Genomic DNA, 21,185 nt, shown 5'->3' on the forward strand with positions numbered 1-21,185 from the left:
AGGAGCCAGTTGAGGTGGCTCGGGCATCTGGTAAGGATGCCTCCTGGACGCCTCCCTGGTGAGGTGTTCCGGGCACGTCCCACCGGGAGGAGGCCTCGGGGAAGACCCAGGACACGCTGGAGGGATTACGTCTCTCGGCTGGCCTGGGAACGCCTTGGGATTCCCCCGGAGGAGCTGGAAGAAGTGGCTGGGGAGAGGGAAGTCTGGGCCTCCCTTCTGAAGCTGCTGCCCCCACGACCCGACCCCGGATAAGCGGAAGAAAATGGATGGATGTCAGTCATGGATGGACGTATTCATTCGAACCGAACCAGAGTCCGGTTCGGTTGGTGAGGCGTGAATGCTGAGCTAACTCTGGTCCACCAACGAACCTCGGTCTGGGTTCGGTTGAAGTGAACTCTGGTTCTGCTCAAAAGGAAGTGGACTACAGCGCAGGGCATTCTGGGTAAACACAACCAAAACAAATGCGTTAGCCTAGCACTAGCGGCAGACATGACTCATTGCTTTTTTTTTCCAACGACAAAATAGAAATTCTACAAAAAGACTAAAATCTGACGGCATTTGTGTTTCCAAGTGTTGAAGAAGGAAGTTGCGTGTCTTTTTGTGTTGTTTCCTGCCGCGGTTCTCGGAGCAGCGCCCCCACAGGCGAGGAGGGGAACAGGTTACTCAGAGGTTTTTGTTAGTTAGCTGAAAATGTAACGTTTGCAGTTTTGTTCCCCAAACTATCACTGTTACTGTTGCCATTTTCACCCCCTGCTGGTGTAGCGCACACATTACAGCGTTTCGAATTGAAATCCTGTTGAAAGTATCAACTTATAAAATATTCAGAGAAGCTGAAGCCTCGGTGTGAATGTGAACTGTTTAAGTTTATTGTTCTCCATTCCTCCTGTAAGCCAAACAAGCGCATACTTACAGGGGCGACTCGTCCTTCCAAGCATTTTCCATCCACTGCTTTGTTTTCCTTCGTGAACTGAAGGCCGGGACTCAGACAGCAGAGCTGATGGAGGAAGAGCCGCAGGCGACACGCTGAACACCTGCACCTCCTCAGCAGGTCGATTAGTTCAGCAGCAGAAAATCCATCAGGGAAAATGTCCTCACTTTTCTCCATAACTGTGGCTTAAAATCAGAAATTCATTCCGATGCAACAGAGGACAGTTCAGTGGGACGTGACGGATTAGGATGAGGCAAGAGGAGGGACATTTTATTTCATTATTTCAGGCAATTATTTCACTTGAAGGTGTTTTGTCGGTGTAATGTGGAGGATATGCGAAACAGCCAGTCAGTAGCTGGACAAGGAGCAGAAAAATCATTTTCCAGGTGACAAACAAGGACAACTTTTCAATGATTCCTGCTCAAATTAGGAGCATTTTACATTTACATGTAAAATATAGTGGATCCCCGGTACAAACAAGGGCTGTGGATCCAGTTAAAAATGCTGATAGCTGATTATTTTAATAGTTCAAACACCAAAAACACCTTAATTTGCGTTAATACGAACGTTAGCTAACGAGGAGCTTCAGGCTTCCTGGTCGCCTCTTCGGGTTCAGCCAATCAGCAACAAGGAAAACAAAACGGTAAAAGCTTCCCATTGGATAATCACTGCTGTGTGTGTGTGTGTGTGTGTGTGTGTGTGTGTGTGTGTGTGTGTGTGTGTGTGTGTGTGTGTGTGTGTGTGTGTGTGTGTGATTTCGCATGTTTTCATGGCCTCAGCCCTCATTCTCAGCCGGCTTTCCGTCGGTTTTAAAGATTTATTGCCAGATTCGCTGTTACAGCAGAAAAATAACCAACCAAACTCCCTTTCTGAGCTCTGAGAACCGGGTTTGGGTTTAAACTCCAGCTGCTGCAGGATTTCTGAGGTTCTCCTCAGCTGCTGTGTTTTCAGTATTCACCTCCTGTCAGCAGAGGCGGCTCTGAAAATGTTGACTTTCCTCCTGGGAGTTTGCAGGTTTGCTGCTTTTCCTGCTCATTTTCCAGACGTGTTTTAAAGCTGCAGGTGTCCAACATGTGGCCCGGGGGCCGCTTGTGGCCCTGAGAATGAGTTTGTGTGACCTTCAGCATGGACTTTTGTGTTGAGTACAATAATAAGACTTTTCAGTTTATTATTATTTAATAGAAAGTCATGCCACAAACATTCAGCGACTTTTTACCAAGAAAATTCACATTTTTGTTGCTGGAAACAGTTTATAGACTAAAACATCAAAAAACATGAAAAAAAGTTAAATAGCTGTAAACATTAAAACAAATGTTAGACTAATGTTGATTTGATCAAAATATTGATAAACACTGTAAAAACACAAAATCTTACCAAGTTCTTTTTGTTTCTGCTGGGTGATTATCGTTTTGCTTCAAGACAAAACTAACATGCAAGTAACTTTTTTATGTTTAAAAAACTTGATATTGATGAAAAAATTCTGCTTCCAGTGGCAAATTATTTCACTCATCACATTATTTCCATTTAAAGGAGAAATAATGTGCCAGGGCAAATATTTGTCATCAAAATTAACTAGTTATTAAACTTCTTTATCCTGCTGAAAAGTTACTTGTAAGTTAGTTTTATCTTATTTCAAGTGAACTAAGTTATTCCCTCTAGAAACTAGACAAAAATATTTGGTGAAATTTTGAATTTTTGCAGAGAAATAAAAGACAATAAAGTAAATTTAACCCCAGATCCCTTTCATGTTGGGTGATTTTTGGCCAAAGGGAGAAAAAGAGAATCTGAAGCATCTTCTCTCCATTTCTCCTCCAGAGGAAAATGAAGCAGAGCGGCTTTTATTGAAATAAAAGTGACTAAAAAAAACGAATCAGCTGCAGCCGCGCGACTAAATCTGCCTTTACACGGAGAGTTCATCAGATGAAAAACCCTCGGAGAGCAGATCTTCATTTTTATACCACCTGGCTGTAACATCGGTCACCCCAGGCGCGTTTCCCTGTAAAGAGCAGGTTTCTTCCTCCCACTCACTTTCCCTTCATGCCCTGTTTATTTAGCCTCAGCCTCCAGTAACTCAATGAAAGCAGGCGCTGCTGCTTCACGGCGAAGCGCCGGTTTGCTGCTGAAAAGGCAGATTTTTATTGCATTTCTTCATTACGCCAACATGGAAATGTAACGCTTTGTCTCCGAGATATCAGCAGCTCATTTATCCACAGGGTAATTGATTCACGGACGGCGCCGTGAAGAGCCGGGCGTCTATTTTCTGCTTTATGAGTTTAATAAATCAGGCTGACAGACAGCCGGATCAGAAGAGGCAGAAATATCTTCACAGGTCGCAGATTTCATCTGGCAGCGCATTTCACCTGCAAACAGAACATTTGAGACTGAAATCACAGTTTTTTTAGGAAAAACTCACAAACTTCTGAGTTTTAAAAGTAAAAAAAATATTAAAAAATGCTAGATAAAACTCTGAAATTTTAAGATTAGCATCATAAATGTTCTGGAAAGAAATTGGAAACTTCTGATCTTGAAAAATTGAAAACTTTCCAGGAGAAACTAAGAAATTTTAAGATTAATCTCAGAAATAATTTTCTGTAAAAAAATCTCAGATATTTCTGAGCTTTAAAAGTCAAAGACTTGCTAGAAAAAAATCCAGAAATTTTGAGAGTGAACTCAGACATTTTCTGGAAAAAACAGGAACATTTCGGAATTTTAAACGTTAATTTGTTTGAAAAAACGTAGAAATTTTAAAATTAATCTCAGAAATTTTGATAAAAAAAAAACAACTTTATAGTTAATTTCATTTTTTGTTTGTGTTGCTTTGTTTATTTATTTCGGATATTTAAAATGTCTCCCAGTTAAAGTGTTAGAATTTGTTCTTTCATTATTATCATTACATTACATGAAAATGGCTTCAAAACAACAATATCATCGTTTATCGCGATAACTTCCAGAACAATTTTATTATTTATAATCCTTCTATTCCTCCTTAAACCCAGTGAAACCTGCAGCCGTTCACATTTGGAGATAATAAATAATTAAAGCGAACCTGAAGTGATTAAACTCTCCATGGAAACACGACATTCATCAGAAAACACGGCGGCAGATCCTGAGGCGTTCATGAGTTCAACCTTTAAAAGTTCAGAGTTTTATTAAAAAGTTGTGAGTTTCAGTTGCTGCTGGTTTGTGCCAAACGTCAGAGCCTCTTCCGTCGCCACATGATTGATAATTAATGCAGAGAAACAGGAAGTCCCATCGTAACTAATGTGGCTGCAGTGGAGAGAAGCCGCTGCAGGGCCGGCCCAAGACTTTTCAGGGCCTGAAGCAGGTTTTAATTTGGGGCCCCTGATGCTGGCGAGTTTTATTACGGCTGAACTATCGATTTTAACCTGACAGGAGGAGCAAACTGAACTAAATATTTAGGTTTTAAATGCAGGTTGGTGTTTAAGTGTAGAATATAAATCTGTCACAATCAGCAATTAATCACATGAAAAATTTAAATAAGGTCAATAATTTACATTCTGATTATTAATGTTTTTTAAATAAACATTTTTGTTAATACATTTTATTTATGGTTTTGATTGTAAGTGGTTTTTATTATGTTTGTTTTATTTATTGTTTTTGTTTTTATTTTGGATAGTTACAGTATCTATAAGTTACATGTTTTAACAAAAAATCATAGTTTATTAGTTTATTGAGAGCAAAATTACATTTTTATGCCTTTATCAATGTATTACTTGAAAAAAACTTCAAAACAACATTATTATTGTTTATCGCAATAATAACAGGAGCGATTTATCATGCAGTGAAATTAGTAACAAGCTTAGTAGTTATATATTACTTTAATTATTTGAAAACAAAATCAGCTGATTGATGCTAAATCTAAGTAATAAATTAAATTTGATGATTCGCGATGCACCGATTTGAAAATCTGGGCAGAAATTGCTGCAATCAGCTGATATTTACCAATAAATATTTCATTTTGCAAAACCTAATCACTAATTATCAATATTGACTGACTGGTATTATAGTTTTAAATTGTGATGTTTTTATCCTCCAGTTATGAAGATTGAACCAAACTCTTGTATTTTACTGAAAAGTTATTTTTCAATCAGTTTAGTTTTATTTCAACCGAACTAATCTACGATCTACGTTTTCGCATAACGTGTAGTTGCCCCACTGCCCAGCAGTTTAATCTGCTCTCTCTTATAAATAATCCTAATCTCCTTTACTGACTTCCTCTGCGTTCACACTGCAGCCGGAAGTGTGAACTTCCGGCTGAATTTTGGCAAATCTGCCAAAATTCAGATTTGCCAAAATCTGAATTTTGGCAATTCAGATTTTTTTGCCGGTGCCGTTCACACTGCCAGTAAATGCGACCTGTATGTGTTCTGCAGTGTAAACGGGCAAACGACCTAAACGTGTCACGCATGCGCACTAGAGGGCGCCATAGCGTCAGCGTTCTCAGTGTTCTGCCAACCGTCATAAAGAAGAAGAAGAAGAAGAGCTCAGTGTTTGCGGAAGTAAACATGGAGGCTAACGGTGGAGCTTAGCTTACATATTTGAAGTCGTTGTCCGGCAGGAGCAGCAAATTAACAACTTAATCCTCATATAATCCGTCATGGTTGTTGTTTTTCTTCCTTTCTGCGCGTTTCAGGAGCAGAATAGTGAGATTTGTTGAGAATCAGTGACGTTCAGTTCGGATGAAGGCGACCTGAACGTTCTGGTCACATTTGAATCGGATACGTATCGGATATGGGTCACATTCTAAAGGAATCCGACCTGAGCTGTTCACACTGCCATGAAAAGATCGGATACAGGTCGCATTATGTCAAAAACAATCGGAATTGGGTCACTTCATGCTGCAGTGTATAGGCACCCCTAATGGAGCCGGAGTTTCTGGAAGAGTTTCTGCCGACTGAATTAAATAAAGAGTTGAAGCAGGAGAAAATCTTTTTCAGTCTGAAGCTGAAATCTCAATAAAACTGACTCCTAGTTTATATTTCAGTTCTTTGCTGCAGATGAATCACTGCAGCATCGCTGCTTGTGCCTGAAAGCGTCTCTGTGTCTGAGTTGCTAAGCAACAAGTTGTTGTTGTTGTTGCCCTGAACGTAAAAACCTCCAGAGGTTTGGAGGAGAAGAGAAAAACACAATCAGCCGAATCAAAGGCTCAGGATCAGCAGCAGGATGCAAATTTCTGATCGATTTGATTGAGGAAACTGCAATTAATAAATGAAAAATTATCACATTTTAATTGAAAACTGTGGATCAATTTTCAATTCAGAAACTTTTCTGCTGCTAAATTATTTAATGAATCGATACATGAGATCAAAAACAGATATTTATTGGTTTTAATTTATTTATGACAGCATTTCAGGGACAAAGGTTAAAAACATGGAAAATTTCTGCAAAGATTTTGAGATTAATCTCAGACATTTTCTAGAAAAATCTGATATTTTCTGAGTTTGAAAAGTCAAAACTTTGCTTGGAAAAAAACCCCTAAATTTTAAGGTTAATGTCAGAAAATGTTAATAAAAAAACACACAAGGAAATTTCTGAAATTCAGAAATTGAAAGTTTTCAATTTTTGGAATTGTACATTTTCAAAAGTAAAGAAATTCAAAAAAAATTTTCATAAAGATTTTTGGGATTAATCTTGAAATTTCTGAGTTTTTTTTTTTTTACATTTTTTTTTTTTTACATTTTTCATCTAAAATGTTCATAATCTGCTTCAGATTGGACCAAAGTTCAGCTCTGGTGTTTCAGGAAATGTTGAATCTGATTTTCTCATTTCATTTAATATTTCACAGTTTTTATGATTTGAGGAATAATTTGTTTATCAAGCTGCAGCATAAAACCTCTGATCAGTTTTTCCTCCTTGATGGAGAAACTTGTGTGTTGGCAACATTTACTGAGCAAACTTGGCAACAAAGAGTTTTATGTCCTCAATAAGTTCTTATATTATTAAAGAAATTATATTTTTAATGCACTATTTTAAATCTTTTGTATATTTGCGAAACATTTTCTCCATTTATAAGTGGACATAATATAAAACACTATATACATTTTTGTTGTGGAATAATTTTTTTTGTAAATGTTTGAGAAGTTTTGTGGCTTTTGATGTGGAGAGACGGACCTAAAATATTCCAAATACAGAATATCTGCAGATTAAATGGAAAATAAATACAAATAATCAAATAAATCCAAATTGAGCTTTAAATTATTTTCTCCTCCTGATTAAAATCTGTTTCTGCTTTTTCAGCTTTAATTACCTTCCTAAATAAATAAATAAACATTTTTGGCCCTGACTGCGCTCCATATGGGAACCTGATGAAGACGCAGGTGTGTGTGTGTGTGTGTGTGTGTGTGTGTGTGTGTGTGTGTGTGTGTGTGTGTGTTGGTCTCCTGCTGAATCACAGATGTCTTCATTTGTAAATTCGCCAGCTCTCGCTGACATTATCCTGCAAAACGACACGAATCCACCAAGAAAAAACTGAAAACTATCCAGGAAAAGGTCAGATTATAATCCCAACCTCACAGCTCAGATTATTCTGATCTGCAGCAGATTATTCAGATTATTTTGATCTGCTTTGTGCTGCAGAAAACCAGCCGGGTCTGTTCATCAGGAACCGGTTCAGTTTGCCGACCCGGCTGATCGTTTTTAAGATAATCCTGCAGTTTTCTTCATAATCCCATCTTTTCATTTCTGGATTCACTTCAAAACTGTTTCCTCCCAGGAACATTAACATCCACAGCCCTGATATTCCTCACTCATCAAATTCGCTTTAACTCCGTGAACGAGCCAACGCCACAGAGGCGGCCCAGATTAAATCCAATCCAGATTAGACCGTCCTTTATTCCCAATTAGAGAAGCAACGAATGGAACCCAATCAATCAATCAATCAATGAATCAATCAATCATCGCTACCTGAAGACAGTTTGTTGCAGAACCTCTCTGCTTGGTTTTCAGTTTCAACTTTTACAGATTTTCTCAGTTGTTTTGTGAATTTCTCCAAACTATGTTTGTTAAATCTCTGAATTATTTTGTTGGTGCAAATCAGAAAGAGATTTATTATTCCTGCAAACGACAAATGCAAGTTATTATGTGCAATTCTCTGCTTTTTTCTGCATTTTTAATTCTTATGTCATGTTGATCAAAATGTAATTCATCTGTTGAAGCGTCTCAACATCCACAACATTTAAATAAATCAGACTTAACTTGAAAAGTGCTTGAAACAATTGTTATATTTGGACATTTCAAAAGTAAAAATTTCCTTTTTTTTTTCTAGAAAACAACGTGGAAATTTCTGAGCTTCAAAATGTGAAAATCTACAAGAAAAAAATAAGAAATTTTTAGATTAATTTCTCAAATTTTCTAAAAAAAAAAAAAATTGGACATTTCTGAGTTTCAAAGGTTGAAGATTTTTGACTTTTGAAATGTTTTTTCTGGAAAATTTTGAAATTAATCTTATAATTAGTGAGTTTTTTGGCAGTAGGAAAAAAAAGATCAGGAATGAGGGACGGATTGTTTTCAAAAGGTTTTTTTTCAGGAAAATTCCCACCGAAAAAACAAAGAAATTCCCTCAGATCCGATCATCACTGAAACATTTTCACGTGGGAGTTTAAAAAACGTAGAGTTGGGGGCGTGGCCAGCAGCAGCTGCTTGGGATTTAAAGTGACAGTAACCCTAAAACGCATCAGAACGGAATCTGATTCTGTGCAGAAAATGTTTTGTTTAGACCACATTCGTTCCCAGAAGCATAAATAAATCCGAGATAAAAACAAAATGGCGTCGCTGTCGGACATGAAGCCGTTTGTTTCTGTGTCAGTCTCTGGGATAAAGGCGGCTTGTGAATCAGAACATTTTGTTTCAGCGTCTTCAGGTGGAACCGATCCGCCCGAGGCTGAAGGCCGCCTGAAATCTGTCAGTGTCAAAGTTCATCGACCCAAACGTGGTAAACAAACCTGATGTGTCATTATTTATTAAAAACAAACTCAGGCTTCCTGCGTGTGGAAGTGTTTATCTTTGTCACGATTTAAAGCTTCATCTAATGAACGGATGAAAAAAAACTCTGGTGACGACATGAAGCAGGCCGAAAACACTGAGCAGCAGGAAGGATTCATCCCTCAGGGCCTCTGAGGTCAAAGGTCAGGAGCTCAGTGTGGGACAACATCCTCTGGACTGACGACATTTTTATTAAACTAACAGCATCAACAGAAATAAAAACATTTTTTCCTTTTTTAATATGGAAAAAATGTTTTATTAGTGAAATAATCTGCAAATGGAGCCATTAGTTATTTTAATGAATTAATTATTTACCTAAAACAATCATATTTCCTGCTGAAAAGTGAGTTTTGTCTTATTATCTTTACATTGAAGCTAAACCAAGAATACTTGGGCTTCACTGCAAAAACTCAAAAAAAAAATTTATATCTAGTTTAAATATAAATAACTCAACAAGCTCAAAAGTCACTTTATGTTAATTTTGATTTATTTACGGTGTAAAAAAAAGATATTTATGCTCCAGAAACTAAAATCTGTTGGTTAGATTTTGTGTTTTTGCAGTGCAGATTGGAAATAGGTGTAAAAGCAGCAACTAAAATAAATGGGAGTCGATACGAAGTCATCAGTTTGAGTAGAAGGTGTGTGTGTGTGTGTGTGTGTGTGTGTGTGTGTGTGTGTGTGTGTGTGTGTGTGTGTGTGCGGCCTGCCCTTACTGATGGACGACCATTTTCTCTGATCGATCGTCCCACGGGAACTCGACCCCCGCCCGATCTCCCCCCCCTCATCCCCGTCACCATGACAACGGACCGCCCTCTGATTGACGACGCGGAGCAGAGCCTCCTCTGGGCGTCCGGCCCCTCCCCTCTCCTTTATCCCTCCTCTTCCTCCTCCATTCTTTCTCTCTTCCCCTTCAGCATCGTTTCTGTTTTGTTTCTAAGTTTTGCTGCAGCTGCTGTGTCACTTCTTCCATTGGACCATTTAATGTTTAACGCTGCCGTCCGTCCGTCTGTCTGTCTGTCGCAGACGTCAGTACTGAAGAGTGTTGATGCAAAACAATCCTCCACACTTATTACCTTTAATAAATCCTTTATTACTGTCAGAATTATAATTTGTACAAACACTTGGTGCTGAATTAGATTTAGTTTCTCAGTTTTGAAGCCCAGACAGGCAGAACCTGCTACAAACAATTAATATTCTGCTAATGTTGATAAAATCACTGTTTCACAGTTGTGATGTTTTTTAATACAACATTGTAAAACAATAAGAAGCAAAAAGGTAAAAACAATTTGTAGCCATGAGAATCAATAAAATCCCTCCAGGATAACAGGAACATAAAAGCTTCGAGGATCTTAAAGTTGAAATGGTTTCGGTTCCTTGAGTGTTTAGAAGAACTGGGAGGAAACCAGCAGCCTGGGAGAAGATGAACACATGAATTATAACAGGATGAATCAAAACAACCAGGAACAAGCGGAGAGCATCCAGAGTTTTCCTTATCCGGGTTTTCTCGGCCGCATGTCGGTCCAACCGGCTGCAGAAACGATCAGCTGCATGAGACGCACAGAAAAACGGAGAATCAAACTAAATGTTTCACCTGCTGCTTTTTCTGGATCCACTCGTCTGTGTGGTTCGATTTACACACAAAACAAAAGGATTTATGTCTTATGACTCTGCAAAAACACAGAATATTGACAAGTATTTTAGCCTGGGTTAGTGAAAACGTCCTATTACATTTAATTAAGACAAAACTAATTTACAAGCAAGTTTTCAGAAAGATTTTAAGTCAATAATTCCTTAATATTGATTTTTGTAAAGTACTAGTTCCACCGACAGATTATTTCACTTTTAACAAAACATTTTCACAACTTATAAGAGAAAAAATCTGACAGTGGAATTACTGTTTTCATCACTATTAAGAAATTATCAGCTTAAAACAAATAAACTTTATTCAAGTTTACTGAGGTATTTGCACTAGAAAGAAACTTGGCAGATATTTGGTTTTGTGGTGTTTTTATGAAGCCGTATTAAAACCTCATCACATTAGGAAGATCAAATTTACACAAAAACCAGAAATTTTCTACAAAAAACAAGGAAATTCAAAAATTAGAAAAAATCTGAAATTTTTAGCTTAATCTGGGACAAAAAAAAAAAAAAAAGAAATCAAAATTCTGAAATGTCAAAATATTGCTGGAAAATATCCAAAATGTTCATGTTTTGTTTTTTTAAAGTTTGGAAATTTCTTGGTTTGAAAAGTCAAAAACTTGCTTAAAAAAACAGAAATCTTTTGTTTGGTTTCATGAACTTTCTTGAAAACGCAAAAGCACTTCTGATTTTGAAAAATAAAATAAAAAACTGGCAAAAAATATCAGAAATCTTGATCTGAATCTCAGAAATCTTAGAGTTTTAAGTTTTGCTTAAAAAGATCTGAAGTGTTCAGATTAATTTCAGAAACTGTTGAGACGTCTTGAAATTTTTTTAGTTTAAAAAATTTGCTTGAAAAAATCAGAAATGTTGAGTTTAATCTCAGAATTTTTCTAGAAACAAATGAAAATTTCTAAACTCAGAAAGTGAAAAGATTACAACTTTTCAAACTCAGAATTTTCCTATTTTCTGAGTTCGGAAAGTGAATTTCCGTGATTTCTCTAGAAAATCCATGTCTGTTTTTGGAAATCTCCTCTAAGTTCCTCTTGCTGAACGTTTTTGTCTGAAATCTGTTCTTGTTTTTGCAGGTGAGCTCGTTGCGCCGCTCTTAGATCCCATCTTCCTCTTCCTCCTCTTCCTCTCGCGGCTCCGCCATGTTTCCCTTCGCCTGCCCTTCCTCCTTCCTCCTCCTCTTCCTCGCTGTCCTGCTCCCCGCCTGCCAGCCGGAGTCGCAGCGCGTCGACCCGAGCGCCGAGCCCGACCCGCGGACGGCGCTGCCCTCGTCGGCCGCCGCCTCGCTGGCGCCGTCGCTGCCGTACGGGAACAGCTCCACCTCTGGCGGTCCGGATAAGTGCAACAAGCCGACGGTTTGCACCGAGGGCATCCTGCTGCCGGTGTGGAAGCCCGAGCAGCCGGGCCTCGGGTACCAGGTGGCCCGTGCCGTTGTCTACTTCGTCTCCCTGATGTACATGTTCCTGGGAGTGTCCATCATCGCTGACCGCTTCATGGCGTCCATCGAGGTCATCACCTCTCAGGTGAGCAGAACCGGGAGGGAAACAGAACCAGGAGCTTTAAACCAGCTCAGGTTGCTACAGTTTAAAGTTTTGTTCTGAATCTAATCTTTATCCACAACTTTTCAGGCTGCTGGAGGTTTTTATTTTTATTTCTGATGACATTCACACAGATTGTTTAGATCTGTTTTCGCCCCATGTGACATATTTAAAGTGTACATATTTTTAAAAAGCTCATAAAACTTTAGATCCATTTTCGACAGTCTAGAAAAAACAAGACAATCTCTGAGTTTTAAAAATCAAAAATTTGCTAGAAAAAAACCTCAAAACTCAGAAATTTCTGGAAAACAACATGGACATTTCTGAGCTTCTACAGTAAAGTACCAAAAATAATCAACTATATAGTTGGAAATAATTTGTTTATGTTTGTAAAGTGCATCTTCTCTATGCTGAAGTTTGGGACAGACTTCCAGATAAACCTGTAATTAATTTAAAATCCTGCAGGCAGTCGTCCCGCTGGCCCTGATACGGAGAATAAAACCTGAAACTGAAATGTGGCCGATGTGATGAAGGTGTTAGTGGAGATTTAAGAGCTTCAGATAATCTGTTCTGGGTTACAAGGTTCTGATTCTGGACATGCAGAACAGCAGATGAATGTTCCTTCGCTATGAGAGCTGGATATCAGAGAATGGGGACATTTTACAGTGAAATGTTCTTTTAACGTTTTAACGCTCAGTTTGATGCCAGGCCTGCTGGACTTTGTGAGTCTGTTGCAGCGTCTCGCCCAGTTCAGCTCGGTAGATACGGTGGAACGAATCCAAGTGTGATTGGCCGTTATGGAAATAAGTTGGAGGAAGAGACGGTAGCAGAACCGCCGTCTCAGAGTTGAATGAGGACGGCTGATTGTCCATCTGGGTCAGAGTAAATTAAAGTCCGGTCACGTTCCCATCCGCCTCCGATGGGAATCGGCTCGTCTCTTTAGTACAAATCTCTCAGTTCATGTGTTGCTTTTCCTGAAGACATCACAGGGATTTATGAAGGTCATTAGATGCAAATGATGATAATCCATCCATTTTCTTTCACCCTTGTCCCTCAGTGGGGTCAGGAGGTGCTGCTGCCTCTCCAGCTGGCGTTCCGGGCGAGAGGCGGGGTCACCTGGACAGGTTGCCAGTCTGTCGCAGGGCAACACGGAGACACACACACACACACTCACACCTAGGGACAATTTGGAGAGGCCAATTAACCTGACAGTCATGTTTTTGCCGGAGTACCTGGAGAAAACCCACCATGCACAGGGAGAACATGGAAACTCCATGCAGAAAGACCGGGAATCGAACCCAGAACCTTCTTGCTGCAAGGCAACAGCTCTACCAACTGCGCCACTGTGCAGCCCAAATGATGATAAATAAACCAGAAACCGAGGAATTAAAATGAATTACTAGACAGCAGGAGTCATTTTATAGACTTTTGTCAGATAAGTTCTAGTAAACGTTCATAATTTCTGACTTTAATTAAGGTGATTAAAGATAATGATACTTAATTAAAGTATCATTACTTTAATTAATGATACTTTAATTAAGTATCATTACTTAATAATACTTAATTCTGACTTCTGAAACTTTAACAGAAACTGCAGGTGTGTCTCTGTGTCTGGTGGATTTTTGGTTAAAACATGTTTGTTTTTCATTCAGTGGAAGAAAATCCAGAACTTTGACTCAAGTAAAAGCAGAAATACTTAATAATACAAACTCGAGTACTTTTATTGGGCTGCACAGTGGATCAGTGGTAGAGCTGTTGCCTTGCAGCAAGAAGGTTCTGGGTTCGATTCCCGGCTCCGGTCTTTCTGCATGGAGTCTCCATGTTCTCCCTGTGCATGGTGGGTTTTCTCCAGGTACTCCGGTTTCCTCCCACAGTCCAAAAACATGACTGTCAGGTTAACTGGTCTCTTCAAATTGTCCCTAGGTGTGAGTGTGTGTGTGTGTGTCTCTGTGTTGCCCTGTGACAGGTGACCTGCCCAGGTGACCCCGCCTCTCGTCCAGAACGTTAGCTGGAGAGGCACCAGCAAGGGTGTACAGAAAATGGATGGATGGAAGTACTTTTATTATGTAAAAATACTCCTAAAAGTAATTTTTTTCAAAAACATTGGTCAGGTAGATGTACCTGAGTAAATGTAACCAGTTACAGCTCTGCGCCGCTCCTCAGGTGTGTTCAGGTGACCAGTGTGTGTGCTTTGCAGGAGAAGGAGGTGACCATCACCATGCCGAACGGCGAAACGTCCGTGGCGACAGTTCGCATCTGGAACGAAACCGTCTCCAACCTGACGCTCATGGCTCTGGGCTCCAGCGCTCCGGAGATCCTGCTGTCGGTGATCGAGGTAAACGCCGTCACACCTCAGCGTCGCCGGGTGTCCGACCCGACCCGACCCGGCTCTCACAGCCTGCGCTCCTTTGCAGGTGTGCGGTCACAACTTCGAGGCCGGCCAGCTGGGACCGGGGACCATCGTCGGCAGCGCCGCCTTCAACATGTTCGTGATCATCGGGATCTGCGTGTGGGTCATCCCCAACGGCGAGTCACGCAAAATCAAACACCTCCGGGTGTTCTTCATCACCGCCTTCTGGAGCATCTTCGCCTACATCTGGCTCTACCTCATCCTGGCCGTCATGTCGCCGAGCGTCGTGGAGGTGAGGCCGCCTGTTTCACCGAGCAGCGGCGCTAATCCCACCACTGTCACGATTGGTAAAACTGCAAAAATACAAAATCTCACCAAGTACTTCTGACTACTTTTTAGTGCAAATATCTCAGCACACTTGAAGTAAGTCAAAACTAACTGATACAACTTTTCAGGAAAATATAAGAGCTTCTTCTAAGTCAATAATTTATTAATTTTGGTGAAAAGGTTCTTGTCCCACTGGCAGATAAATCCACTTTTATCAAGACATTTTCCCATATTATTGCAAACATCTAGTCACCATTTAATACATCTCACTTAAACAGGCAGGGTCATGTAGAACATCATGTTTGATTAATCCTTTAATCTCCATGGCAACCAATCAGATGGACCTAGCCCCGCCTCCGAGGCGCAGCTCCTCCCCCATTCAGCTCCTTCAGACTAACCAGCACCAATTAGCAAACACCTAAGGAGCTACTTCTAAGTGAAACTCTGGTAAAAGCAAAGGGTTAATAGAGGAGCCATGTTGGATGACTTCCTGGAGGCGGAGCTTCAGAAAGAGCAGGAGCTTCTTAAAGAGACAGAGACCAAATTTCAAGGCATTAAATTACAAATATAAATACTTAACAGATGTAGGACATTATTTCTTGATTGTGCTATAAAGTGGAACTATGAGCCTGTAAAACAAATAATACTGCCAGTTTAATCAGGTCTTTAGGTTTTGTTCTGCACCAAAGCTCTGTGACCCCTGCAGGGGTCACCAGGTCAACAGGTTCATGGATCTTTGTCCCTAAATCTCTGGCCGTTGTGTTTCAGGTCTGGGAAGCTCTGGTGACACTGCTCTTCTTCCCCGTCTGCGTCCTCCTGGCTTGGATCGCCGATCGCCGTCTGCTCTTCTACAAATACATGGGCAAGCGTTACCGTGCCGACAAGCGCCACGGCATCGTCGTGGAAACAGAGGGGGACCTGACCCCCACCAAAGGCGGCATGGAGATGATTATTGACGGCAAGCTGCCACGGGGAAGCACCATGGTTCCTGCTGAGAACGGCGCGGATGGAGCAGCGGGCGCCACAGCGAACAACATCGGCGCCGCGGCAGTCGCCAGGGGCAACCTGCCCAACTCAAACAGCGCCACGGTGAACATGGAGAGCGGCAGGGAGCTGGACGAGAGCCGCAAGGAGGTGAGACACAGAAAAACAAGTTAAACTGAGGAGAAGGAAGGAAGTTTAAATCAAAGGGTTCATTCAGTCCGTTTTAGTCCAACTCAAGCTAACTCTGCTCCGCCTACAAACCTCGGGCCGGGTTCGGTTTAAATGTGAACGTCAAGCGGATCGGAGGCCGCTCCAAAAGCAGGAAGTGGATTACAGCACAGGGCATTCTGGGTAAATACAACCAAAACACGCACTTTAGCCTAGCGCTAGCGGCAGACATGACTCTTAGACTTATGCCAACAGCAAAGAGAAATCCTCCAGTTGCTAAATTCTGACGCCTCCATCTTGTTTCCATCTGGTGAAGAAGGAAGTTGCTCTCAGTGTCTTCAGAGGTTTTTGTGTCGTTTCCTTCAGTTGTTCTTGGTGCAGCGCCCCCACAGGCCAGGAGGGGAACAGGTTGGTTTGACTCAGCAGAGAGAAAGAGGAATGACCTGACAGTCCGGTTGACCCGGTTCTACTGGAACCAGAACATCTGCTCCACCTCCAGCTGCTGTGGCTCTGAGTCAAACCAACCTGTTCCCCTCCTGGCCTGTGGGGGCGCTGCACCAAGAACCACTGAAGGAAACGACACAAAAACCTCTGAAGACACTGAGAGCAACTTCCTTCTTCACCAGATGGAAACAAGATGGAGGATTTTAGCGGTTGGAGGATTTCTCTTTAGGCTAAAGACCAGGAGCCATTTCTGCTCCTAGTGCTAGGCTAGCACGTTAGCTTTGGTTGTATTTACCCAGAATGCCCTGCCCTCTAGTCCACTTCCTGCTTGATGAGCGGTCTGTGGTCCTCCTGACGTTCATATGCGTATCTAAACCGAACCGGAGTTCACTTCAACTGAACTGAGACCAGAGTTAGCTTAGCATTCACACCTCACCAACTGAACCGGACTTTCTAAACAAACGGACTGGAGTTGGATTAAACCGGATTGAACTGGGCTGGAGTGAACGAGCCCTGAGAAATGCTCCAGTGGAACCGAGCGAACCAGGAAGTGACAGAAACCAGAACCCTGAACCCGGCTCGTCTTTGGCAGGTGATTCGCATCCTGAAGGAGCTGAAGCAGAAATATCCCGACAAAGAGCTGGACCAGCTGGTGGAACTGGCCAATTACTACGCGCTGCTGCACCAGCAGAAGAGCCGCGCCTTCTACCGCATACAGGTAAGCTCCGCCCACCTGCCTCACCGCACACAGCACCCTGAACCGCAAAGTCCCGCCCTAAACGCCGGGTTTGTTCGCCTCGTCTCCGTCAGGCGACCCGGATGATGATCGGAGCCGGAAACGTCCTGAAGAGGCACGTGGCCGACAGCGCGCGGCGCGCGGTGGTGACCGACGAAGAGGAGGTCGAGGAAGACGACCTGGCCGTCTGCAGCCACATCTCCTTCGAGACGGCCCACAGTCAGTGCATGGAGAACTGCGGCGTTCTCACGCTGGCCGTGGTCTGCCAAGGTAGGAACGGCACCGGGAAAATAAAACCTTCACTTCCTCAGCAGTTCAGGGGGATTTATGACAGGTAACAGGAATATATCGCCTCTTTTCACGAGAATAAAATATCCTTCATTATTCCTTCAGGTGGAAAATTGACTTTCAGTCCAGCCCAAATAAAGACAAAACAAAAAGACAACATAAGACATGAATAGACGATGCCTGAGGTCAGCCATCTTGGGAGGCGCTGGCGTTTCATTGGATGGGACAAAATAACAACAACATGAGGAATAAAGTCATGATAATATGAGAATAAAGATAAAATATTCCCAGAGATTTAGGAGCAACGCTGATGGATAAAACGTTTCAAAGTTCGGCCTCTGATGAGTTAAAAGATTAAATATTTCATCATTTGTGAATTTTAATTTTACAAGATTCTCAATATTCCTTATTTTAAATTGTAATACTTTTATTATAGGATTTCTCATAAAATTATAACTTAATTCTCGTAATATTACGACTTTATTTTAACTTATTCTGGTCATGACTACTTTATTCTCATATTACTATTATGACTTTATGTTCTTATTATTTTTAATTTTATGATCAGACAATTTCTTTATTGTCATATGGAGTTTATTCTGATGTCTGTTTTATTCTCATGAATAAAAGTCAGTTTGATGAGAACTTTTGGTTTTTAATAAAATGTGACTTTATATGCAGAACCATCTTGCAGCAGAATCTGATTTATGCACCAATCCTTCATATTTAAACTGTTGTGGCTCGTTGGCTTCGTGTGTCCACAGGTTTGATTTCAGAGAGATTTTAGAAACGACCTGAAACCTGCAGATTCACCCAGAAACAGAATAAACCGCCTGATGGTTCGATTTTTATCTGATTTTATGTTTTGGGTTTTCATCAGTGGAGGAACCAGGAACGTTTAATGTCACATTTCTCGTCTAGTGACTCCACAGCATGATGCTTCCTCCGCCGTGTTTGTTCTCCCGGTTTTCTGACTGTTTCTGTGTTTCCGGCCTGCAGGCGGTTTGGGGGAGAACACTTTCTACGTGGATTACAGAACCGAAGACGGGTCAGCCAACGCCGGGTCCGACTACGACTACAGCGAGGGAACGCTGGTGTTCAAACCCGGAGACACTCGGAAAGAGATCAAGGCGAGTCGCAGCGCGAATAAAACAGAAAAAGGTTCTACGGCCTGACAGAGGAAACATGAGAGCACATTTCTGCCAAAATACTCAGAAATTTGGAGATTCATTTCAGAAATTTTCTATAAAAAATTAAGATATTTCTGAATGTCAAACATTTACTAGAAAAAAAATCATAAATGTTTGAGATTAAACTCAAACATTTTAACAGATTGATGTCAAAATGTCATTTTTTCTGACAAATCTTTGACGACTCAATCTTATGAATTCCCTTGTTTTTTCAAGAAAATGTCTGACAATCATCTCAATTTTTTGGCTATTTTTCTAGCAAATTTTCAACATCCAAGCAAAAATTTTTTAAGTTTATCACAGATTTTTTCGAGAAAGTTTTGGAGTTTCAGAAGCCGAATATCTCCAACTTTCCAAACAAAGAAATTTCCAAGTTTTTTCTAGATAATTTATGAGATTGCGATCAAAATTTTGATTTTTGTTGTAGCAAATTTTTAACTTTTCAAACACAAAAATTTTCACGTTTTTTCTAGAAGCTCATGGTAATAAATCTGAAATTGTTTTAAAATTTTTCTATCCATTTTTTTTTATTAATCAATCTCTGAAATTTCCATATTTTTCCTAGAAAATTTCTGAAATGAAAGTAAAAAATTTTCTTTTAGCAAATTTTTGACTTGAAATTTCCCAAGTTTTTTCTAGAATAATTTCTGCGATTAATCCCAATATTCCAGAAGCTTTATCTACTTAACTTGCTCACAGGAAGTTTGTCAGCTTGTTGAGGGTTTGGTGAAATATCCAGGTAAATTTAACCAACAAATATTTAATCTGACAGCAGAATTTGAGTCAAGTTTTCTTAAATCAACCTGCAGTGAGACTTTGTTGACTGGGAAACGAAGGTTTTCACAGTTAGGAGTTAAATAATCCTGCCTCTGTGCGTCTGCAGGTCGGCATCATCGACGACGACATTTTCGAGGAAGACGAGCACTTCTTCGTCCGCCTGCTCAACCTGAGAGTCGGCGACGCAGAGGGGATGTTCGAGAGCGACGAGGCGGGCAGCACGCCCAAAGCCCGGCTGGTCGAGCCCCTGTTCGCCACGGTGACCATCCTGGACGACGACCACGCCGGCATCTTCACGTTCAGCGAGCGCCTGGTGCGCGTGAGCGAGAGCGTGGGCACCATGGAGGTGACGGTGGTGCGAAACTCGGGCGCCAGAGGCACCGTGGTTCTGCCGTACCACACCGAGTCGGGCAGCGCCATGGCGGGGGAGGACTACGAGGAGGCGCGCGGGGAGCTGGAGTTCACCAACGACCAAACCACGTGAGGCACAGCAGCTGTTACCACGGAAACGCACACACAGCTACGGCGAGGGCAGCTGAACAGGAAACATATTTTAGCAGAATTATTAGATCAAAGTCAGAATTATGAGAAAAAAATGCAACGTTCTTCACGAAATGTAAGCAAAACCGCAGCAGCATGAAATTTTAGCGCTTGGAGGATTTCTCTTTAGTCTTTGGCTGAAAACTACGAGCCATTTCTCCAGCTATCGTTAGGCTAGCTCGTTTGTTCTGGTTGTATTTACCCAGAATGCCCTGCGCTGTAATCAACTTCCTGCTTTTGGAGCGGTCTCTGGTCCGTTTGGTGATTATATGCATTCGGACTGAACCAGAGTTCACTTCAACCAAACTCAGACCAGAGTTTGATTAGCATTCATACCAAACCAAACAAACCGGACTTTGACTAGGCAAACGGACTGGAGTTGGATTAAAGCGAACTGAACAGTTAAAATAAGGACAGATATTTGTCATCTGTCCACTTTAAGCTAAACTTTTCTGCGTTTTTAACCCCGTGAGTCGTTGTTTTAATTAATTCCTGTCTTCTTCTCTGGTTTTTGAGAAGTTGGCCCCATGTTTCTATCCTCTGTGGCTCCAGACAGCCTCTCATCCTTAATTCATCAGGCTGACTGGAGGGAAGTCCCGGTGCCGTTAGCAGGAATGCTAACAGAGATTACCGTGACTTTATGTAGCGCTGTGGCTGCAGATTGATGACACAGCAGATCCTGCAGCATTTTACTCACCGGGCAAATAAAAAACCCAGTGAATTCCTCCTGAATGAATCCAATTACGGTACATATTTTGTTTTTCTTTATTTTTTGAAGTGAGATCATGGCAGTGCAGTAAAATACAAATTTGTTTCAAAGCTATAAATGTTCCGTGTGCATAACTCGGTGGAAGCGAGGAGACGGTCAGGCTTAAAAATAAAAAACTCCCATTTTCGGAGGACTGGTTGAACATTAAAGCTGCATGTTTTGGGGAGAAGATCCAGACGTTTTACTCAAGTAAAAGTAAAAAGTCCAGCGTAGTAAAAATACTCCTAAAATTAATTTATTTCCAAAAAGCTACTCATGTAAATGTAAGTGAGTAAATGTAACTAGTTACTAAGCGGCTCCGGTTATTGACTGTGTCGTTACATTCGGCTCAGACCATAGACATAATAAAAGGATAGACGCCTCATGGCCGCTCTCGCCTATTGTCGCTGACGAGATKTAGGGCGGCCATCTTGGAGCGGTCCACCACTCCACTCAGCGTTATGTGTTTAGCAGCACAATGACGTATCAGCGCATTTAATCGATCAAAACACGCTT

General features: G+C 41.2%; 1 protein-coding gene across 5 annotated transcripts in view; it reads left to right on the forward strand.

Annotated features, from left to right (window-relative positions):
* The window catches only part of slc8a2b (solute carrier family 8 member 2b), a 102,312-nt gene that overhangs the window by 69,356 nt on the left and 11,771 nt on the right, over positions 1-21,185 (forward strand). For all 5 annotated transcript variants that reach the window (XM_008426674.2, XM_008426673.2, XM_008426675.2 and 2 more), the window contains 8 exons: positions 11,656-12,102; positions 14,315-14,452; positions 14,532-14,759; positions 15,563-15,928; positions 16,983-17,108; positions 17,201-17,396; positions 18,414-18,544; positions 19,488-19,861. In XM_008426674.2, the coding sequence (XP_008424896.1) occupies positions 11,722-12,102; positions 14,315-14,452; positions 14,532-14,759; positions 15,563-15,928; positions 16,983-17,108; positions 17,201-17,396; positions 18,414-18,544; positions 19,488-19,861 (1,940 nt within the window). In that variant the 5' untranslated portion in view covers positions 11,656-11,721. The remainder of the gene's footprint in view (positions 1-11,655; positions 12,103-14,314; positions 14,453-14,531; positions 14,760-15,562; positions 15,929-16,982; positions 17,109-17,200; positions 17,397-18,413; positions 18,545-19,487; positions 19,862-21,185) is intronic.

Source organism: Poecilia reticulata, linkage group LG13 (genome assembly GCF_000633615.1).
Source record: "Poecilia reticulata strain Guanapo linkage group LG13, Guppy_female_1.0+MT, whole genome shotgun sequence".
In the NCBI taxonomy this organism is placed as follows: domain Eukaryota; kingdom Metazoa; phylum Chordata; class Actinopteri; order Cyprinodontiformes; family Poeciliidae; genus Poecilia; species Poecilia reticulata.